Source organism: Geotrypetes seraphini, chromosome 7 (genome assembly GCF_902459505.1).
Source record: "Geotrypetes seraphini chromosome 7, aGeoSer1.1, whole genome shotgun sequence".
NCBI lineage: Eukaryota > Metazoa > Chordata > Amphibia > Gymnophiona > Dermophiidae > Geotrypetes > Geotrypetes seraphini.
The window spans coordinates 193,748,298-193,767,085 of NC_047090.1; the positions used below are offsets into that span (position 1 = coordinate 193,748,298).

Consider the following 18,788-nt stretch of genomic DNA (forward strand, 5'->3'; position numbering starts at 1 on the left):
ATCATTTACTATGTTACTATGTCTCTTTGTGGATGATACTAAAATCTGCAATGGAGTAGAAATGTAAATTTCCGCTTCCCCCTACTACCAACTCCCACTGTACTTCCCTTTTAACTTTTGTAAACCGTGTCGAGCTCTATATTTATAGAGAAGATGCAGTATATAAGCTTAAAGTTTAGTTTTATCTCAGATGGTGTGAATACCATGAAGAAAAATCTAGCAAAGCTTGAAGAATGGTCTGAAATTTGGCAGCTAAAATTTAATGCTAAGAAATGCAAGGTCTGCAAAAAAAATTTCCGCTTCCCCCTACTACCAACTCCCACTGTACTTCCCTTTTAACTTTTGTAAACCGTGTCGAGCTCTATATTTATAGAGAAGATGCAGTATATAAGCTTAAAGTTTAGTTTTATCTCAGATGGTGTGAAGAAAAATCTAGCAAAGCTTGAAGAATGGTCTGAAATTTGGCAGCTAAAATTTAATGCTAAGAAATGCAAGGTCTGCAAAAACCCAAAGGAACGGTACAGTTTAGGGGGTGAAGAACTTATGTGCACAACAGAAGAGCAGGACTTGGGTGTGTTTGTACATGATGTTCTTAAGGTGAGTAAACAGGTTGAAGAGGTATGGCCAGTAGGAAAAAGGAGGTATTGATACCCCTGTATAAGACTTTGGTAAGACCTCATGTAGAATATTTTGTACAGCTCTGGAGGCTGCACCTTCAAAAAGATATAAAAAGGATGGAGTCGGTCCAGAGGAAGGCTACTTAAATGGTGTGTGGTCTTCGTGATAAGGTGTATGATCTCAATCTGTATACTGAAGTTAAGCCGCTTATTTTACCTCATTAGAATGACTACGAGACGGCATTGTATTTTGCAAAACAGACAATATTTTTATTGTTAGTATAAAGACTTACAAAATTACAGCAGCAAAGGCATAGCAGAAAGAAATATATTGTCAGTTCAGAATATGCAATGGAGAGTGGAACTTACATTCATATGCTTAGCAGGGGGCTAGCACTTCCCCGCTGACATAAGCAAGTGGATCTCTCTGGCTCTACCTGTGATGCATGTTTTTTATACAGATAAATTCTTCCTTTGTTCCAAAAAGCACATCCCGAACTCTGGTCATGTACTTCCCTATTGGTTCAAAAATGTATACCTAACTATTCCTCCCCCCCCAGTCCACGCCTCTCTCACTTCCCCCCCCCCCCAGGAGGGGGACCCGAGCAGAAACAGAGAATTCTTCGTGAACTTTCTTCCTCCAGCTCTGAGATCCTTATCACCTTGCAGATGCTAATTTGTGGTTTTACAACGCTGTACATCTTCAGGATGGCGACCTTGTAGATAGTCTTATGCAGAAAGTTGGCAAGGGTGACCTTTCAGCACCCCAGCTGTTCTTGGTTCCCATAACTTGTTTCAGAGACAGGCAGCAAATGTCCAGTCTGGTTAAAAGTGCTGTCTTGGGGGATCACATGATGCTGTGAGCTGAGCGGCTGCACTTCCGTTCGGCTCCGGAACCCTGCGCTTCATACTGCAAAAATTTGACTATCGGCACGAGTACTTTTGTCCCCCCTTACCAGCGGAAATAGCGCTCCTTGTATGGACAGGTTTCTCGCTCACTCGGCACCCCAAATGGCTTCAAAATCGGCGAAAAAAGACCGGGAGAAGGTGCGGCCTAGCGAAGACAAAATGGTGGCCGCACCTCGAGTGGACGATCCGGCAACGGCATTTACCCCTGACATGATCACGGAGCTGAAACAGGTGATATTGCAGGCACTATCTCGGTGGCGAACCTTGATGATTCACCAAGCCTCCATGGAGAGACTGTGCTTTTCTTCCTTGGACTCTGAACAGGGCCGATTATTTTGTCTTTGCTGGACACAATTTTGCGACACTTTAACGCCTAGAGCTCGTAGCAACTTATTGAATGTATGAGATTAATGTAGCGACTGCACTGAAATGGACCTTGTGTTTATCTTTTGGTTTAGGTTGGGGAAGGGGGGACTTTTCTGATGTTAGGTGAAGTTGAGAAGTGTTTTGGTGCTCATTCTTTCTATTGTACACCTTGCATTCTGGAATGTTTTGTATTTTTTCTGAAAATGCAATAAAATATATTATTAAAAAAAAAAAAAAGTGCTGTCTTGGCACCAAGCTCCCTCATCTCTCTACTCCCCCATCATCCTGCAGGAATTGTTGCTTGTTATAAATGTTTTATGGCTTTTCAGGGTGCCTTGCATATGTGAAGTCATACAGCACTGATAACAGCTCAGCAGAACCTTGGAGAAGTATCCTCCCAGCAGGGCAGCAAAGGCCAGCTGGGTTAGCATTTCAAAGGATACATGTGTTCAAAGACAGCAAGGTACAGGCTGGGCCATCTGGTTAGCTTGGAAGGAAAGCTGGCATAGGCTATGGGAAAATATATGTTAAAAATGTCTGTAGTGTCTAGCATACACAAATGAGGCCAATATGTCCAGTTTATCCATTTGTATGTCCAGGTTATCCATCTCAATACTTTGGAGGAAAGGAGAGAGAGGGGAGATATGATAGAGACGTTTAAATATCTATGTGAAGTAAATGTGCATGAGTCGAGTCTCTTACTTGTGACCTGGATTGGAAGCATGATACTGGGCTGTGACTCAGTCTGGCTGTTCTTATGTTCTAAAACACGGCAGTGGCAGAGTTTGTTTCCGTGCTGAAGCAGGGACAGAAGACTCCCTACATATATCTAAGATAAGTTCTACTCTTTTTGTTTTCTTGCATACAATTTTGCTTTCCTGGCTGGGGAGGGGGGGGGGGGGGTGACTGTTTTTGATAAACTACTTAAATAGTGCTGCCAGATTTTTGGAATACAGAAAGTGGGTTTTTAATTGTGCTCATTTTGTCTGGCAACACCAGACAATGATAGTTTTCTGGGTTCATTTGGACAGTTTTTCTGTTTTCTATGCTTGTTGCGTCTTTGAGGCTGTTTTTCTATATTATAAATATGTGTCATACCCTCAGCAGAAAAGGAAAAGAATAAAATCTCTACTAGTTGTTTTATATAATTGTTCTTACATTTTCATCAGAACATCTATTTTTCAACTTATTTATTTATACCACTTATAGCCTAAGATTTACATTTAGGTACGTGAGCATTTTTCTCTATCTGTCCCGGTGGGCTCACACTCTATCTAATGTACTTGGGGCAATGGGAGGGGGGGGGGGTTAAGTGACTTGCCCAGGGTCATAAGGAGCAGCTTGGGATTTGAACCCACAACCTCAAGGTGCTGAGGCTGGAGCTTTAACCACTGTGCCACACACTCCCCACTTCCACAACTTAACTAAAATCTTGCTGTTTATGATCTTATCTAACAGCAGCGAGTCTTATTTTAGACTTTATCAAATATATTTTCTGCTGCTGTAGTTTGTCTCATTACAAGCGTTTTGTAAGATCTGATACTTGTATATTTGCTGGCACAAACATGTACAACACCAACCAAAGCCACTCCATATGTGAACGTCCCTTTTCTTAAGCTGAAATTCAGACCTTACAGCTTATGGGTGAATCCATGTATTTAATTATATCAAAGGTTTTTCTTTCAGTTCTGGTTGATGGTAGCTTGAGGCTGGGTACAGATGAGGTGTGTGTGTGTATGTGGGGAGGTTGTTTTTCTCTTCTATGTTTGATCATTGTAGAACACAGATATAGTTAATGCTTCAGCATGTAAAAAGAAACTAGTCCCACTTCTGTGCAGACTTCATCTGTTTGTTGGTAATTTTAGTGTTAATGTTACTATTGACACAGATCCCTCTGTCATTCTTTTTATTAGTTTTAGTTCCATGCAAAACCCCCCCACAAAAAGAACAGACCCTGACTCTCTCTGTCTCTCTGGAGTAAGAATCTCCTTTTCTCCTTCTCTAGGGATTTCTGCATCATACAATGAATAAACAGGCCATGTTGTCTTGACTTAGTGAAAGAAGCCATGAACTGGGGCTCAAGGAACCATTGCCAAGATTCAGAAGTTGAACCCTGCTCCAGGGCACCCTCACGGGCTCGGCAGTATCTGGAACAGATCCGAAGCTGTGTTACAGTCAATGTCTATGATGTACAGAAGTGGGATTACCTGGTGGATGCAGCTAAGCAGATCCGGCTGGCTCTCGAACGTGATGTCAACGAGGACTATGAGGAGGCTTTCAACTTCTACAAAAATGGCGTGGACCTGCTGCTCAGTGGCTTACAGGGTATCCAGATGAGGAGGGGATTGCATACAGAGAATCTGTGGCAAGAGGGGGCTTGTGTATGAGGTGTCCATGCAAGGGAGGTAGTGTTATATTAGTCACAAGATTGGGCAGCAAGGGCACCATGCAGCACTTCAGTCCAGTGTTTGTCCTTGAGGACATACAGAGTCAGCAGAGGAGGTGTGCATACTGGGGAGAAAGGTAGCCATGTTCAGGGCATACATTTACTGGGTTATTTGTAGGGAGAGGGGACTCATGGATAGAGCATCCAGGGGGGGAAAGGTACTCTTCTGTGGCCGAGGGTGACAGCACACAGGGGAAAGTGCCCAGAGTGAATGCAGGGGTAATTCTTTCATGTGACTGAGGTGGAGAGGGTGAAGGAGTAGCAGAAGGGGGTCTGTAACTAGCTGATGCCAAGGGTGGTATAAGGAACTTGGGTAACATGAAGTCTCTGTGTCTTTTTTCACAGTTGACTCTAATACAGAGCGTCGGGAGGCAGTAAAACATAAGATTAGTCGGTACCTAAAACGTGCTGAAGAAATCTTCAACTGCCATCTGCAAAAGAATATTGGAAATGGTCCCAATGCAGCAGATGTAAGAAGATGAACAAATCTTTGCTTTTTCAAGTAATAAGAGAGAGATAGTATTGCTGAGAGTCAGAGCTTCATTCGGTGCTGGGGGGAGGGGCAGGGTCTAAGTCTTACTACAGTGCTTTTCATTACTTAATTCTTATGTCTCTCCAACTCCCTTCTCTCCCCCCCCCTCCCATGTTATCTCTCTTTCAGGGGTATAGCAGTCTAAGATTTCGACCAGCCAGGATCCTTTGCTCTGCTGTGGAGAATCTAAAGCTATGCAAAGTTTTGAGGATAATTGATAAGGTAAAATTAAAAGCACATGGGCATCAGTTCTCAGAGTATTACATTAGTGATAGTAAAATAAGGTTAGGGGTGGTGGTTTTGAATCAGTTCTCAGGGTATTGAGTCACTGAGAATAATATTTATATTTGATAGTTATATTTTTATTTGCCTTGCATATTTTATGTTATGTTTATTTTTTGTTTTATAGAGGGCACCTTATCGTTGACATGGTATAACATTTTAAACTTTTTTTCCTTGTTGTTCAAGGTTACAAATTATATGAAATGAGATGGGAACTGCAGATCTTAGTATTAGCAAGTATTGCTCCATTCAGCATACTGTGCTTGCCTATTTTGTATCCTGTCTGTGTCTACATATAATCTCTTCTGCCCAATGTCTGAAGGATCCTTCTCCTCCTGTAAAGTGAGAGAATCCTACTGTGAAACCCAATTGGGCTAATTCAACAAAAGTGTGTTACTTTGATTTTTCTGTCTTGTTTAGTGAGCTGTCCGCTAAATCTACCAGAAAGCTAAACCTCAGGCATACTGACAAACACAGAGGAAATCCTTATATCTTTTCTGAAATATATTTTATTGAACAAATATAATAGATTTACTCTCATTTAGCAATTTTCCTCACACGTTTGTTCCCCAGGGCTCAGACTTCTTAGTTCCAGAATGTTGCTTTAGTAGATGAGGATGAAAAATTGGAAGGCAATAGAATAGTCCTGCAGAATAGAAGGTTTCAGAGCTGGGTTGTGTAGCATCCCTGCATGTGCTTAGATAGCTCCAGAGTTGAAAAAATAGTCCTTTGTTAGGGGATAGGTAAAGCCATATATGTTGCTGATGGAGGAAGGGCAGTGACTGTCACAAGGCTAAGGGAAGGTTAGGGTCAGAGGTCAATAGGAACAGAGTTTAGCCCCAGGAAGTCCAGGAAATAAAAGTGAGCCAGAAGTGAGACAAAGGGTTGAAGTTTAGATGAGAGACAGGGGGGAGGTGGTCTCAGGAGAAAGATCCCTGGCACAGAAGCTTGTACAGGTAAGCAGGAGTGACTGCAGCATGTGTAAGATTATGTTGCCCACAATGCCTAGCTCACATATTCTGGCAATAAAGTTCTGTGAACTTACATAAGACATAACCAACCAGGGTAAGGCTGATGGGGTCAAAGTGATAACATGCTGTTTAACCCCAGATCCCATTACTCCTAATAGGGTCTGTTGACTGATATCATGCTAAAATTCCTATGTGAACATACAAAATTGTGATTACCATGCTCATTTGGAAATAAGGATTAGCAAACAAGTTGTGAGACTTTTATCAGACTAATTTCATGGGTTTGTTTTTTTTTTGACAAGCTTATACAAGTCCTAGCGAGATTACAGATTCAGTACTGATTATAGTGCAGTTTTAACACATCCTGATACATTACAGAACAGCATATACTATACACCTGTTGTAACAATGGTTTACAATCTTTATTTAGTCATGTGGAGGGGCATAATCGAAAAAAACGTCTAAGTCCCCTTTTGGCCTAAGGCCTTAAATGTTGAAAGTAGAAGCAGGGAAAATGTCCATTATAAAAAAAAACATCCAAAAGGAGGTTTTTCCTGATAATGGCCTGCCTCTACGTTCAGTTGTTTTAACGCCCAGACCACCACTACGTCTACACTAACACCCTCCTGCCTGGATCATTGTAGGGGGGGATTCTGTAACTGGTGTTGTTTTGAGAGACACCAGTTACAGAATCCAGCTTTTAGGTGAAGGACTGGCTCCTCCTTCGCCTAAAAGCTCTTGTTTTGGGCGTTTGGGCATTTATACCTGTTTTGACTTGGTCTAAGTCAAAACGTATAAGTGCCGTCTAGGCAACCTGCCTAAAGTTTTGGTTATACCTGCTGTACGCCTAGGTCTAGGTCGGCCCACTTCCGGCCCTTTCCCCTCCTCTAAAAACGCCTCTTTTGACTCTATGCGTTTAGAGGCAGGGGAAAGGCCTAAGCTGGTTTTAGATATGTCTAAAACTAGCTTTGATTATGGGTACTTGGATGATCAGGCTTTTTTGTTTTTTGATTATGAGCCCCTTAGTCATTTATGTAGCCCTTCCTCCCAAAGGAGTCCAGAACAGGTTACAAGAGTACATTCATATTATGAGTAGGACATACTTTAGTGAGAAATACAGAGTTTACAATATAGACAAAGGGTCTTAGATTTCAGCATTTACATACAGACTTAGTGGATATGGAGGTAAAGTAGCTTTCTTAGCAGGGGGTGCATCTTTGGATGTTTGAGAATGTGGTACTAATTATGGTTCTATTAGCGGTGGTAAGCAAGTTTTAGTGAGATTCCGTTTGGTGTCTTTGCAATCCATCCATCAGGGATGTGGACGCGGGTCTTCTAGCTTTTCTATACAGACATTTCAAGTGTGGTTTTTTAATTTATATTTACAACTTGTAGTTTGCTCTTTTTATTTAAAGGCACCTGAGCTTCTTTTGCCTTCATTGCAGCTTTTCTATTGGGCTGCCCTAACTTCCCTTTAATTGGCACCCTTTGCAAACTGATATGGGTGTCTTCCGAGGGCGGTTCCCGCCAAAGCTACTGCAACAGTAACCACTACTATCCTACATCCACTACTATGCAGCGTAAGGAGAATCTCTGGTATAAGTTTCACTTTCTGCACAGCCAAGCCATGCTTGTAAACAGAGCTGGTTCAAGTGGTACTAGAGTGGTGGTCAGGGCAGGACTCCAAATCATGACGGCTTTCACGCGACGATTAAAAGCTGCTCTATTATTTTTTACTCCCCAATATTATACGTGTGTTTAGAACCCATCTTTTCACAACAGACAACCCCGTTCCCCAGAATGTTGTCCACTTCCTAACAAATCTAAATCTCTTCTCTTATCTACACATTAAGCCTCTGGAACTGACTATCTCTTAAATCCTGTGTATGGAATTGTGAGCATTTCTGAGAGGTTTTGGATTTCAAGAGCCTAAATGTATCTCCTCTAACCCTGTACATCATTGGTACTGTCATGCACCAAGACAGCTGGCTCCTCCCCAGCACTGTCTAGGTGATGTGTGAGGTCAACCACCATCACGCCAGCTAGGCAAATTACATCCGCTATCTACATGCCTAATGATTGAATTTGTGGTTTATTGCCTATTGCTTTAAACACTAGCACTGCTATTCCACTCCCAAAATACTTAGAAACATGATGGCAGATAAAGGCCATCCATTATCTTCTCTTCTCCCTGAGAGATCCCACATGCCTGTCCCACGCTATCTTTAATTCAGATAGTCTTTCTCTCAAGTTTCAAGTTTAATGAGGATTTGATTCATCGCTTAATCTAAATTCTAAGCGATGTACATTTCGATAAAATTACAATGTAAAAGGGATAATACAATAAATGAGACTAAAACAGACTATTGACAAAATTTTACAGGACTGGAAACAGAGGGAAAGAATGGGTAAGAAATTACAATGTAAGTAAAAGTTAAAGAAACATGTAGGAAGAACACATAAGGGAAGGGTAATAATAATAATATTGTTAAGATAAGATTATAGAAAGAAAGTAAAATTATTTCTAAAACGAAGAATTAATTTAAGTAGAACAAGTAATGATTAATAGGACGTTTTTATGATTAGTTTGTGAAGGCGTCATTAAAGAGAAAAGTCTTCAGTTTACATTTAAATTTTTCTATGTTAATTTCTTCTCTTAAGTAACCAGGGAGAGAGTTCCAGGTTTGGGGAACTGTAACAGAAAATATAAACTGGCGTCGAGTATTTATGATTTTAAGGGAAGGGATCGTTAACAAATGCTGTTCGGTAGATCTTAATGTTCTATTTGATGTGTAAGGGATTAATAATTTGTAAATGAAAGCCGGGTTTTTAGAAGAAAGAGATTTAAATGTGAGCAAGCAGAGTTTGTATATTATTCGATGTGCCACCACCTTCACTGGGAGACTATTCCATGCATCCACCACCCCTTCTGTAAAGAAGTATTTTCTTATATTACTCCTGAGCCTGTCACCTCTTAACTTCATCCCATGCCCTCTCCTTCCGGAATTTACTTTAATTTGAAAAAGACTCACCTCCTGTACATTAATGCCATGGAGATATTTAAACATTTCTATCGTATCCCCTCTCTCATGTCTTTCCTCCAGAGTATACATATTAAGTTCTCTAAGTCTGTCCCCATATGATTTAAGACAAAGACTACTAACCAATTTTGTAGCAGCCCTCTAGACCGACTCCGTCCTATTTATATCTTTTTGAAGGTAGGGCCTCCAAAATTGAAATATCAAAATACCAAAGGTGAAAAATGTGTCAACCACAGTATAACAGCTCCCCACAAGACTAATACCTATCGTGAAAGAAAGATCTCAGGGAGCTGATAATGCTTTTTATACAGTCATTTAAATGTGAAGGTTTTGGTCAATGAAAGATAACCTCAACCACCAAAAGTATCCAAAGGATCATAGCAAGATGATCCTTGGGGTGGAAATCTGAGATCTCTCCTTCACAATAGGCATTAGCCTCCAAAATTGCACACAGTATTCCAAACGGAGCCTTATACAATGGCATTATCACCTTCCTTTTCCTAATGGCCATTCCTCTCCTTATGACTGTCATCTTTTCTACCTGTTTTGCCACCTTGAGATCATCAGACACAATCACCGCCAAGTCCCACTCTTCTTTCACACACAGAAGTTCCTTGCGTCCAATATTAAACTGTTCTCCTGGTTTTTTTTGCAGCCCATGTGCATGACCCTGCATTTTTTAGCATTATCTAATTCATTTTAAATGTACAACCTATCTGGGATTTTTGTAATTATATTAAGGAATAGAAGATATTCCCCTGTCCCTATGTGAGGCAATGGTCCTGGTTATACTTTTCTGAGTGCAGCAGTCACATGATATGATGAACTGAGAATGGACACAGTTTCTCTGTGCTTCTGGGCCTTCCCTGTAATGCAGCATATAAATCAGTATGGAGCTCATAATAAAAACTTAAACGTCTGAAAACCCACCCAAGTTGGCACTTGGATGACCTAAAAGACAGGTCATCCAAGTGCCGATAATCAAACCGACTTTCTGGACGTGTCGCAGGACATTTTGTGCCTCTGAATGGCACTGTGTGCCCAGACCTGAAAGGGGTGTATCTGGAGGAGTGGTTAGGGCAATATGTGGGCGGGATGGGTGCTGACCTAGACTTAGTCGTCCTGCAGGGATAATCGAATGTTTTACTAGACATTCCGGACGAAACTTAAACATTGTGAGTTAGACAAAGTGAAAACAGGTCTAAGTGCCAAAAAGGTATCGAAAGTGACCAGATAACCACTGCAGAGACAAAGTAAAGACCCCCACACACTCCCCCAGTGTTCACTGATCTCCTAACCCCCCCCCCAAAGATCAGAATAAAAAAAGTGCATACTTGTCTCCAGAACATCAGCACATGCTATATGAAAGCCTAGCAGAGTTGCATAAAGGTGTCTTAAGTAGCCTGGGGGGTGGGCTAGTGAACCATAGAGAGGAAGACCCTGGCCCATAAGCCACTCTAACCACTATATTTATGGTGGAACATGTGCGACCACCAAACCCTACTCTACTGCCATATAGGTACCACCTGCAGCCATAAGGGCTGTTGGGGTTGTAGACAAGTGGATATAGTGGATTTTGGGGGGCTCACCATAACCTATAAGGGAGTTCTCCTTTTTGTGAAGTTCACAGCAGTGCCCTGTAAGGTGCCCCACTTCTCTGTTGCCATGTCTGGGTGGCCAATCCATCACAATGCTGGTCCCTCCCACGCCCAAATGATCTTGTTCTGGGCGTTTGGGACCTGGATGAAATTTTGGTCAAAAATGTGATATAAAGATAGATATGCTGGCAGTCTGGACGAGCAATAGCCTAAATGTCCAGATAGATGATTTTTTGAAAAAAAAAAAATAAAAATTCTAGATGTATTTTTGAAAATAGGCATTTTCCCACTGTTGACTTTGGGTGTCTAGCGCCATATGCCCAAATTGGACTTAGCCGTATGTTTTGATTATGCCCCTCCATGCTACAGTGACCATCCCAGGGAGGGAACAGTACACCGCTACCACTGGGCTGAAGAGAACTGATACGAATTACCTGATTGTCACAAAATCTCAGAGGAAAGAGAAAGATAAACTGTGGTATATGGAGGGCAATGTGGCAAAATCTCTTGAAGTTTCAAGTTTCTTTATTTTTGATATACCGTTCATCATATAGGTATCTAAACGGTTTACAATAATATGTAGTAAAAATTAAAAGAAGAATAAAACCTTATCTAAAGTAAAAAAAAAAAAAAAAAAAAAAGGGGGAGACATTTACGCATGAATATACATGATACATTAGGAAAGGATGGGAAGGAATGATTAATAAATACATGTCTTGGTGCTGTTGTGGCAGAGGTCACAGGCAGTGGACACTAGGACTGGATTCTATAAATGGCCCCTCCATTGGTGCCTAACTTAAGTTGACAACGCTGTTTAAAAAAAGAAGAATAAGCATTTAAAAGAAAAATGTAGGCGCTGGAATTGCGCCTACAGAGCCACTTTACAATGCCTAATGCCACTGTAAACGTGGCTAATGCCAGAAGTGGCATCTGTATTCACGATTCACGTAAAAGGTAGGCACTAGAAATGTAGGCCTTGAAAACCCCGGCACTTACCTTTCCCGAAGATGTGATTTTATAAACGGTGCCATTTAGTAAAAAGACCTCAAAGATAGGAGCCTATATTTTTTAATTTTGGGACCTGTGTTTTTAAAGTTCTTCACTGATGGTTAGTTTTTCTGTCTTTTTTTTGTTTTTAATTTTACTATTTCCTTTTTGTTTTATACTGTAAATAGTTTTAACAAAGTTAAAGAGTGATAAATCACCTGAACTGGATGGTATACATCCCAGGATACCAATTGATTTACTGTGATCTGTATAACCTGTCAGAGGGTGGCCAATGTTATGCTGATTTTTAAAAAGGGTTCCAGGGTAGATTGGGGGAAATTACAGACCGATAAGCCCAACTTCAGAGCTGGGCAATATGTGAAAACATGAAAAATAAAAATTGTGGAACATGTAGACAAACATGATTTAACGAGACAGAGTCAGCATGTGTTCAGCCAAGGGAGTTCTTGCTTCACCAATTTGCTCACTTCTTTGAAGGTGTGAATAAACATGTGGATAAAGGTGAGCCTCTTGATGTAGAAAACTTTTGACAAAGTTCCTCCTGAGAAAATTAAAGCCATGGGATAGGTGGCAAAGTTCATTTATGGATTAGGAAACAGAAGGTAAGGTTATTAAATGGTCATTTTTCTCAATGGAGGAGAGTAAACAGTGGAGTGCCACAGGGGTCTCTATTGAGACCAGTGCTGTTTAACATATTTATAAATGATCAAGAAACTGGAATGACAAGTGAGGTGATTAAATTTGCAGATGACACTAAACTGTTCAATGTTGTTAAAACACATGCAGACTGTGAAAAATTGCAGGTAGATCGTAAGAAAATGGAAGACTGGGCATCCAAATGGCAGATGAAATTTAATGTGGACAAAAGCAAATTGATTCACATTGAGAAGAATAACCCAAATCATAGTTATCAGATACTAGGTCCACCTTGGAGGTCAGCACCCAAGAAAAAGATCTGGATGTCATTGTAGACAATATGCTGAAAGCTTTTGCCCAATGTAAGGCGGTGGGCAAAAAAGCAAACAAGATGTAAGGAATTATTAAAAAAGGATGGTAAATAAGACTAAGAATGTTATAATATCTCTATCGCTCCATGGTGTGACCTGACTTTTTAATATTGTGTTCAATTCTGGTTGCTGTATCTCATAAGAACATAAGAATTGACATACTGGGACAGACCAAAGGTCCATCAAGCCCAGGATCCTGTTCCCAATAGTGGCCAACCCAGGTCCCAAGCACCTAGCTAGATCCCAAGTAGTATAACAGATTTTATGCTGCTTATCCTAGGAATAAGCAGTGGATTTCCCCAAGCCATGTCAAGAATGGCCTATGGACTTCTTTTTAAGGAGATGATCCAAGCCTTTTTTAAACCCTGCTAAGCTAACTGATTTTACCACAGTCTCCAGCAATGAATTCCAGTTTAATTGCATGTTGTGTGAAGAAATATTTTATCAGGTTTGTTTTAAATCTATTACTTAGCTTCATCGCATGTCCCCTAGTCCTAGTATTTTTGGAAAATGTGAATAAGTGATTCACAACTGTCCTTTCCACTCCACTCAGTATTTTATAGACCTCTATCATATCACCCCTGAGCCATCTCTTTTCCAAGTTGAAGAGCCCTAGCCGCTTTAGACTCTCCTCGTAGGGAAGTCATCCCAAACCTTTTTTCCATTTTCATCACCCATCTCTGTACCTTTTCTAATTAGATACGGCAACCAGAACTGCACACAGTATTTGAGGTGTGGCTGTACCATAGAGCAATACCAGGGCATTATAACATTTTCATCTTTATTTTCCATTCCTTTCCTGATAATTCCTAATATTCTATTTGCTGTCTTAGACACCGATGCTGCACATTGAGCTGAGAGTTTCAACGTATCCTCAACAATGACACCTAAATCCTTTTCCTGGGCAGTGACTCCTAACAAGGAACCCAGCATCATGTAGCTATAGTTCGGGTTCCTCTTTCCCACATGCATCACTTTGCACTTGTTCACATTAAACATCATCTGCCATTTTGATGCCCAGTCTCAGTCTCAAAAGGTCCTCTAGCAAATTTAATTCACCTCACTAGTTATTCCCATGTCTATATCATTGATAAATATGTTAAAAAGCAACGATCCCAGCACAGACCCCTGGGAAACCCCACTGTTTACTCTCACCAAATATCTCTCTCGTATCAACTTTTTCTGTATCACTGCTCAAGAATTGTTAGGAAACCTCTTCTAGCACTTGTCTCTCAGTGCTTCTTTTATTTAAATATATATCATTTTTATTACAATTTCTGCAAGGAAATGGATTTCACTAAAAGCAAATACGTAAAAAGTCTTAATTACATTCAATTATTAATAATAATAACTTTATACCGCCATAACCAAAAGTTATAGGCGGTTTACACTAAAAAGAGCTGGACAATCAGCAAAATACAATAATACAGTAAAAAATACAAATATTTGTAAAATAGAATTTCAATAATAAAACTCACTAAGTAATAAACTTATTGAACAAAGTGGTCTTAATTAATTTCCAAAAACTGCAATAGGATAACATATCTTGCTGAATACATTGACCTAACCAAGATTGTTGCCAGGGTCCCATCTAAGAAGGTCTTATATCTACACCCATTAATTTTTGGATAAGCAAATAAGTAGAAGTTACTAGTTTCTCTTGATGGTCTATGCCAGTGTTTTTCAACCTTTTTACACCCGTGGACCGACAGAAATAAAAGAATTATTTTGTGGACCAGCAAACTACTAGGACTAAAATTTAAAAACCCTGTTTCCACCCCATCTCCACGAGCTCAGTCACCTCAGTAACTATAGAAAATTAGACAAATATAGTGCAAAATATAGACAGCAGATATAAATTCTCAAAACTGACACGTTTTGATCACTAAATTGAAAATAAAATAATTTTTCCTATCTTTGCTTTCTGGTGATTTCACGAGTCTCCAGTTGCGTTTCCTTCTGTCTGTGTATCCTTTCTTTCACTTCTTTCTTTCTGTATGAAGAGAGGCTAGCCAGGGAGGCACGAAATTTCAAACCGTTCTTCAGATATATTAAAGGGAAACAGCCAGCTAGGGAGGAGGTGGGACCGCTGGACGAAGGAGACAGGAAGGGAGCGGTGAAGGAGGAGAAAGAAGTCGCAGAAAGACTCAACATGTTCTTCTCGTCTGTATTTACAAATGAAGACACAACCAACATACCGGAACCTGAACAAATCTTCAATGGAAATCAAGCAGAAAAATTAACATCCATGGAAGTGAGCCTTGATGATGTACACAGGCAGATAGAAAAACTTAAAACTGACAAATCCCCGGGTCCGGACGGAATCCATCCCAGGGTTCTGAAGGAATTAAAGGAGGAGATAGCGAAACTACTGCAGCAAATTTGCAACCTATCCTTGAAAACAGGCATGATCCCGGAGGATTGGAAGATAGCCAATGTCACGCCCATCTTTAAAAAGGGATCAAGAGGTGACCCGGGAAACTACAGACCAGTGAGTTTGACCTCGGTTCCGGGGAAACTGGCGGAAGCACTGATTAAAGAACACATCGATGAACATCTGGAAAGAAACGAACTTTTGAAAACAACCCAACATGGTTTCTGCAGGGGGAGATCGTGCCTAACGAATTTATTGCACTTCTTCGAAGGAATTAACAAACGGATGGACAGAGGAGACCCCATAGACATCATATACCTTGATTTCCAAAAAGCCTTTGACAAGGTGCCTCACGAACGTCTACTCCGGAAACTGAAGAACCATGGAGTGGACGGAGATGTACATAGATGGATCAGAAACTGGTTGGCGGGTAGGAAACAGAGGGTAGGGGTGAAAGGCCACTACTCGGACTGGATGAGGGTCACGAGTGGTGTTCCGCAGGGCTCAGTGCTCGGGCCGCTGCTATTTAATATATTCATAAATGATCTAGAAACAGGCACGAAGTGTGAGATAATAAAATTTGCGGACGATACAAAACTATTTAGTGGAGCTGGGACTAAAGAGTGTGATATGCGGAGTATGCCGGCTAGGGTTGACCCTGATCTAAACCCACAGGTTAGAACAGGTAATTTCCCAGCCACTCAAGTTAAACCCCAAAGTAACCTTCTGCCTGACATTTCTTCCAAATCCAGCAGAGGGAGCTTGGGGGTAGAAGTTCAGACTTCCCCTCCCCCATCTCTTCCCAAGGCTGCAAACCGGAAATGCACTTCAGCTGGGGAGGCTGGGCGGGGCTGTAGGCTCCTTAACCGAAGGACTGAACGGTTAGAGAAGGAGAAGCAGGGCTGGAGAGCAGGAGATGAGGTTCAAACACAGCTCCCTCAGGCTAGCTCAGGGCTAAGAGTTTGCCAGGATCCTCAATGTGCTGAAAGTATGGAGATTGAGGAAAGTGAAACTGTGCTGTCTCCTGAGTGCTCAGACAGTCTGCAAGACATGGAATTGGAAGGTGAAGCAACCTGGGACGATCAAGCCATGGATATCGGCGTCTCCAAGGCAATTGCCACCCTGCCTGACTAAAGGTATCATAATTCCATTTTACTTTAAGGACACTAAATTGTCTTTTATTTTTCTGGTGTATGTTTTACCAGTGTGGTGGGGGGAATTAGCCCCACGTTCGAGGTGGGATAGAGGGCTCTTCATGTAGCGCATGCCAACACGTGGAGCACCACCACCTGGCCAGCATTACTATCTGCTAAAGTAGTGCAGTGCAGTTACACTTTGCTTTTTGAGCCAAATTTTGTTCTTTGTTTTTTTTTTCTTTGGAATGGGAAAGGACTGTTTGTGTGGCTGCTGATTGAAGCCAAGAACTTTAAAGATAAAAACTCAGAAGGGCTGAGGTTTTGGTATTTTTCTTTGGACTATCTTGAATGAACATTAAGTTTACTTTTGGGAACTGTTGGATTGATCTGAAGAAACTGGAACAAAGTTTATTTGCCTTGTTTTGCTGTGGAATACAATAAATCCAGTCCAGATTTTTGTTCTGATTTTTTCCTTTAAGTTAAGCCAGTATTCTGACAACTCTTGGGGCAGCCTCTCGCAGCTTACAAAGGCCCCAAAATCTTGTCCCCGCATTCCTGGACTCCTAGCACTGAGAGTGCGGGTGACAAGAGGAATGTGAAGAATTGCAAAGGGACTTGAACAAATTGGGGGAATGGGCGGCGAGATGGCAGATGAAGTTCAACGTTGAGAAATGTAAAGTATTGCATGTTGGAAACAGAAACCCGAGGTACAACTATACGATGGGAGGGATATTATTGAATGAGAGTAACCAAGAAAGGGACTTGGGGGTAATGGTGGACATGACAATGAAGCCGACGGCACAGTGCGCAACAGCCGCTAAGAAAGCAAATAGAATGCTAGGCATAATCAAGAAGGGTATTACAACAAGGACAAAAGAAGTTATCCTGCCATTGTATCGGGCGATGGTGCGCCCGCATCTGGAATACTGCGTCCAATATTGGTCTCCGTACCTTAGGAAGGATATGGCGTTACTCGAGAGGGTTCAGAGGAGAGCGACACGCTTGATAAAAGGGATGGAAAACCTCTCATACGCTGAGAGATTGGAGAAACTGGATCTCTTTTCCCTGGAGAAGAGGAGACTTAGAGGGGATATGATAGAGACTTATAAGATCATGAAGGGCATAGAGAGAGTAGAGAAGGACAGATTCTTCAAACTTTCGAAAAATAAAAGAACAAGAGGACACTTGGAAAAGTTGAAAGGGGACAGATTCAAAACGAATGCTAGGAAGTTCTTCTTTACCCAAAGAGTGGTGGACACCTGGAATGCGCTTCCAGAGGGCGTAATAGGGCAGAGTACAGTACAGGGGTTTAAGAAAGGATTGGACAATTTCCTGCTGGAAAAGGGGATAGAAGGGTATAGATAGAGGATTACTGCACAGGTCCTGGACCTGTTGGGCCACCGCGTGTGCGGACTGCTGGGCACGATGGACCTCTGGTCTGACCCAGCAGAGGCATTGCTTATGTTCTTATGTTCTTATGTTCACTCAGGCCCAAGAATTGTCCCTTTCTATTCCTCTTTCCTTCCTATGTCCTTCTTGCCCCCGGTGCCTCCTTCCTATGTCTTTAGTGCCCCCAGTGCCTCCTTCCCATGTCCTTAGTGCCCCTTCCTGTCTTTAGTGCCCCCAGTGCATCCTTCCCATGTCCTTAGTGCCCCTTCCTGTCTTTAGTGCCCCCAGTGCATCCTTCCCATGTCTTTAGTGCCCCTTCCTGTCTTTAGTGCCCCCAGTGCATCCTTCCCATGTCTTTAGTGCCCCCAGTGCCTCCTTCCTATGTCCCTCTGACTGCCTTCCACACTTTGTCCCACCCCCACCCCCGAAGCCAGCCTGCCTGCCTGTCTACCTCTCTCCCTCCCTCCCTGGCCAAAGCCAGCCTGCTTGACTGCCTACCTCCTTCCCTCCCTGTTGCGCAAACAAAAGCCTCCCTCCTTCCTTTCCCCGGGTCGGCTGCTATCTTACTGCCCTGCTGCTGCTACTGCTAAAGCCGACATGAAGTCTTCTTTCCGACGTCAATTCTGATGTTGGAGAGGACGTTCTGGGCCAGCCAGGCAGCAATTGGCTGGCCCAGAACGTTCGAAAGAAGACTTCATGTTGGCTTTAGCAGTAGCAGTAGCAGGGCGGTAAGATAGCAGCCAACCCGGGGAAAGGAAGGAGGGAGGCTTTTTTTTTTTTTTTTCACGACAGGTAGGGACAGGAAATGATTGCCTGTCCCGTTGTCCCCGAGCACAGCTTCAGGACGCTGTTCCGAAGCTGTGTGTGGGGACAACGGGACAGGAGGTCTGAAAACGGGACCCATGGTCACCTTAATCTTGCTGGCCCTGTGCAGACCGGCAGAAATTTCCTGCAGACGGCAGTTGAAGAACAGTGGTCTACGCAACACAAAATGAGGAAAAAGGTAAGCTGGAGACAATCCCGATATCAGCTTAAAGCTCACATTAATGGAGGACCATTCCTCTTTATATAAATCATTTACTAAAGTAACCTAGAGAGTAATAAGAAAAAAC

The 18,788-nt window shown here is 41.9% G+C and overlaps 1 protein-coding gene across 5 annotated transcripts in view; it reads left to right on the forward strand.

The window, feature by feature from the left end:
• RPS6KL1 (ribosomal protein S6 kinase like 1) overlaps positions 1–18,788 on the forward strand; it is a 139,597-nt gene that overhangs the window by 21,545 nt on the left and 99,264 nt on the right. For 4 of the 5 annotated variants that reach the window (XM_033953178.1, XM_033953177.1, XM_033953176.1 and 1 more), the window contains exons 2-4: positions 3,898–4,217; positions 4,684–4,808; positions 5,000–5,092. In XM_033953178.1, coding sequence (XP_033809069.1) covers positions 3,959–4,217; positions 4,684–4,808; positions 5,000–5,092 — 477 coding nt within the window. In that variant the 5' untranslated portion in view covers positions 3,898–3,958. Of the gene's footprint in view, positions 1–501; positions 598–3,897; positions 4,218–4,683; positions 4,809–4,999; positions 5,093–18,788 lie in introns of those variants that run through there. The other variant, XM_033953175.1, reaches the window with a different exon arrangement.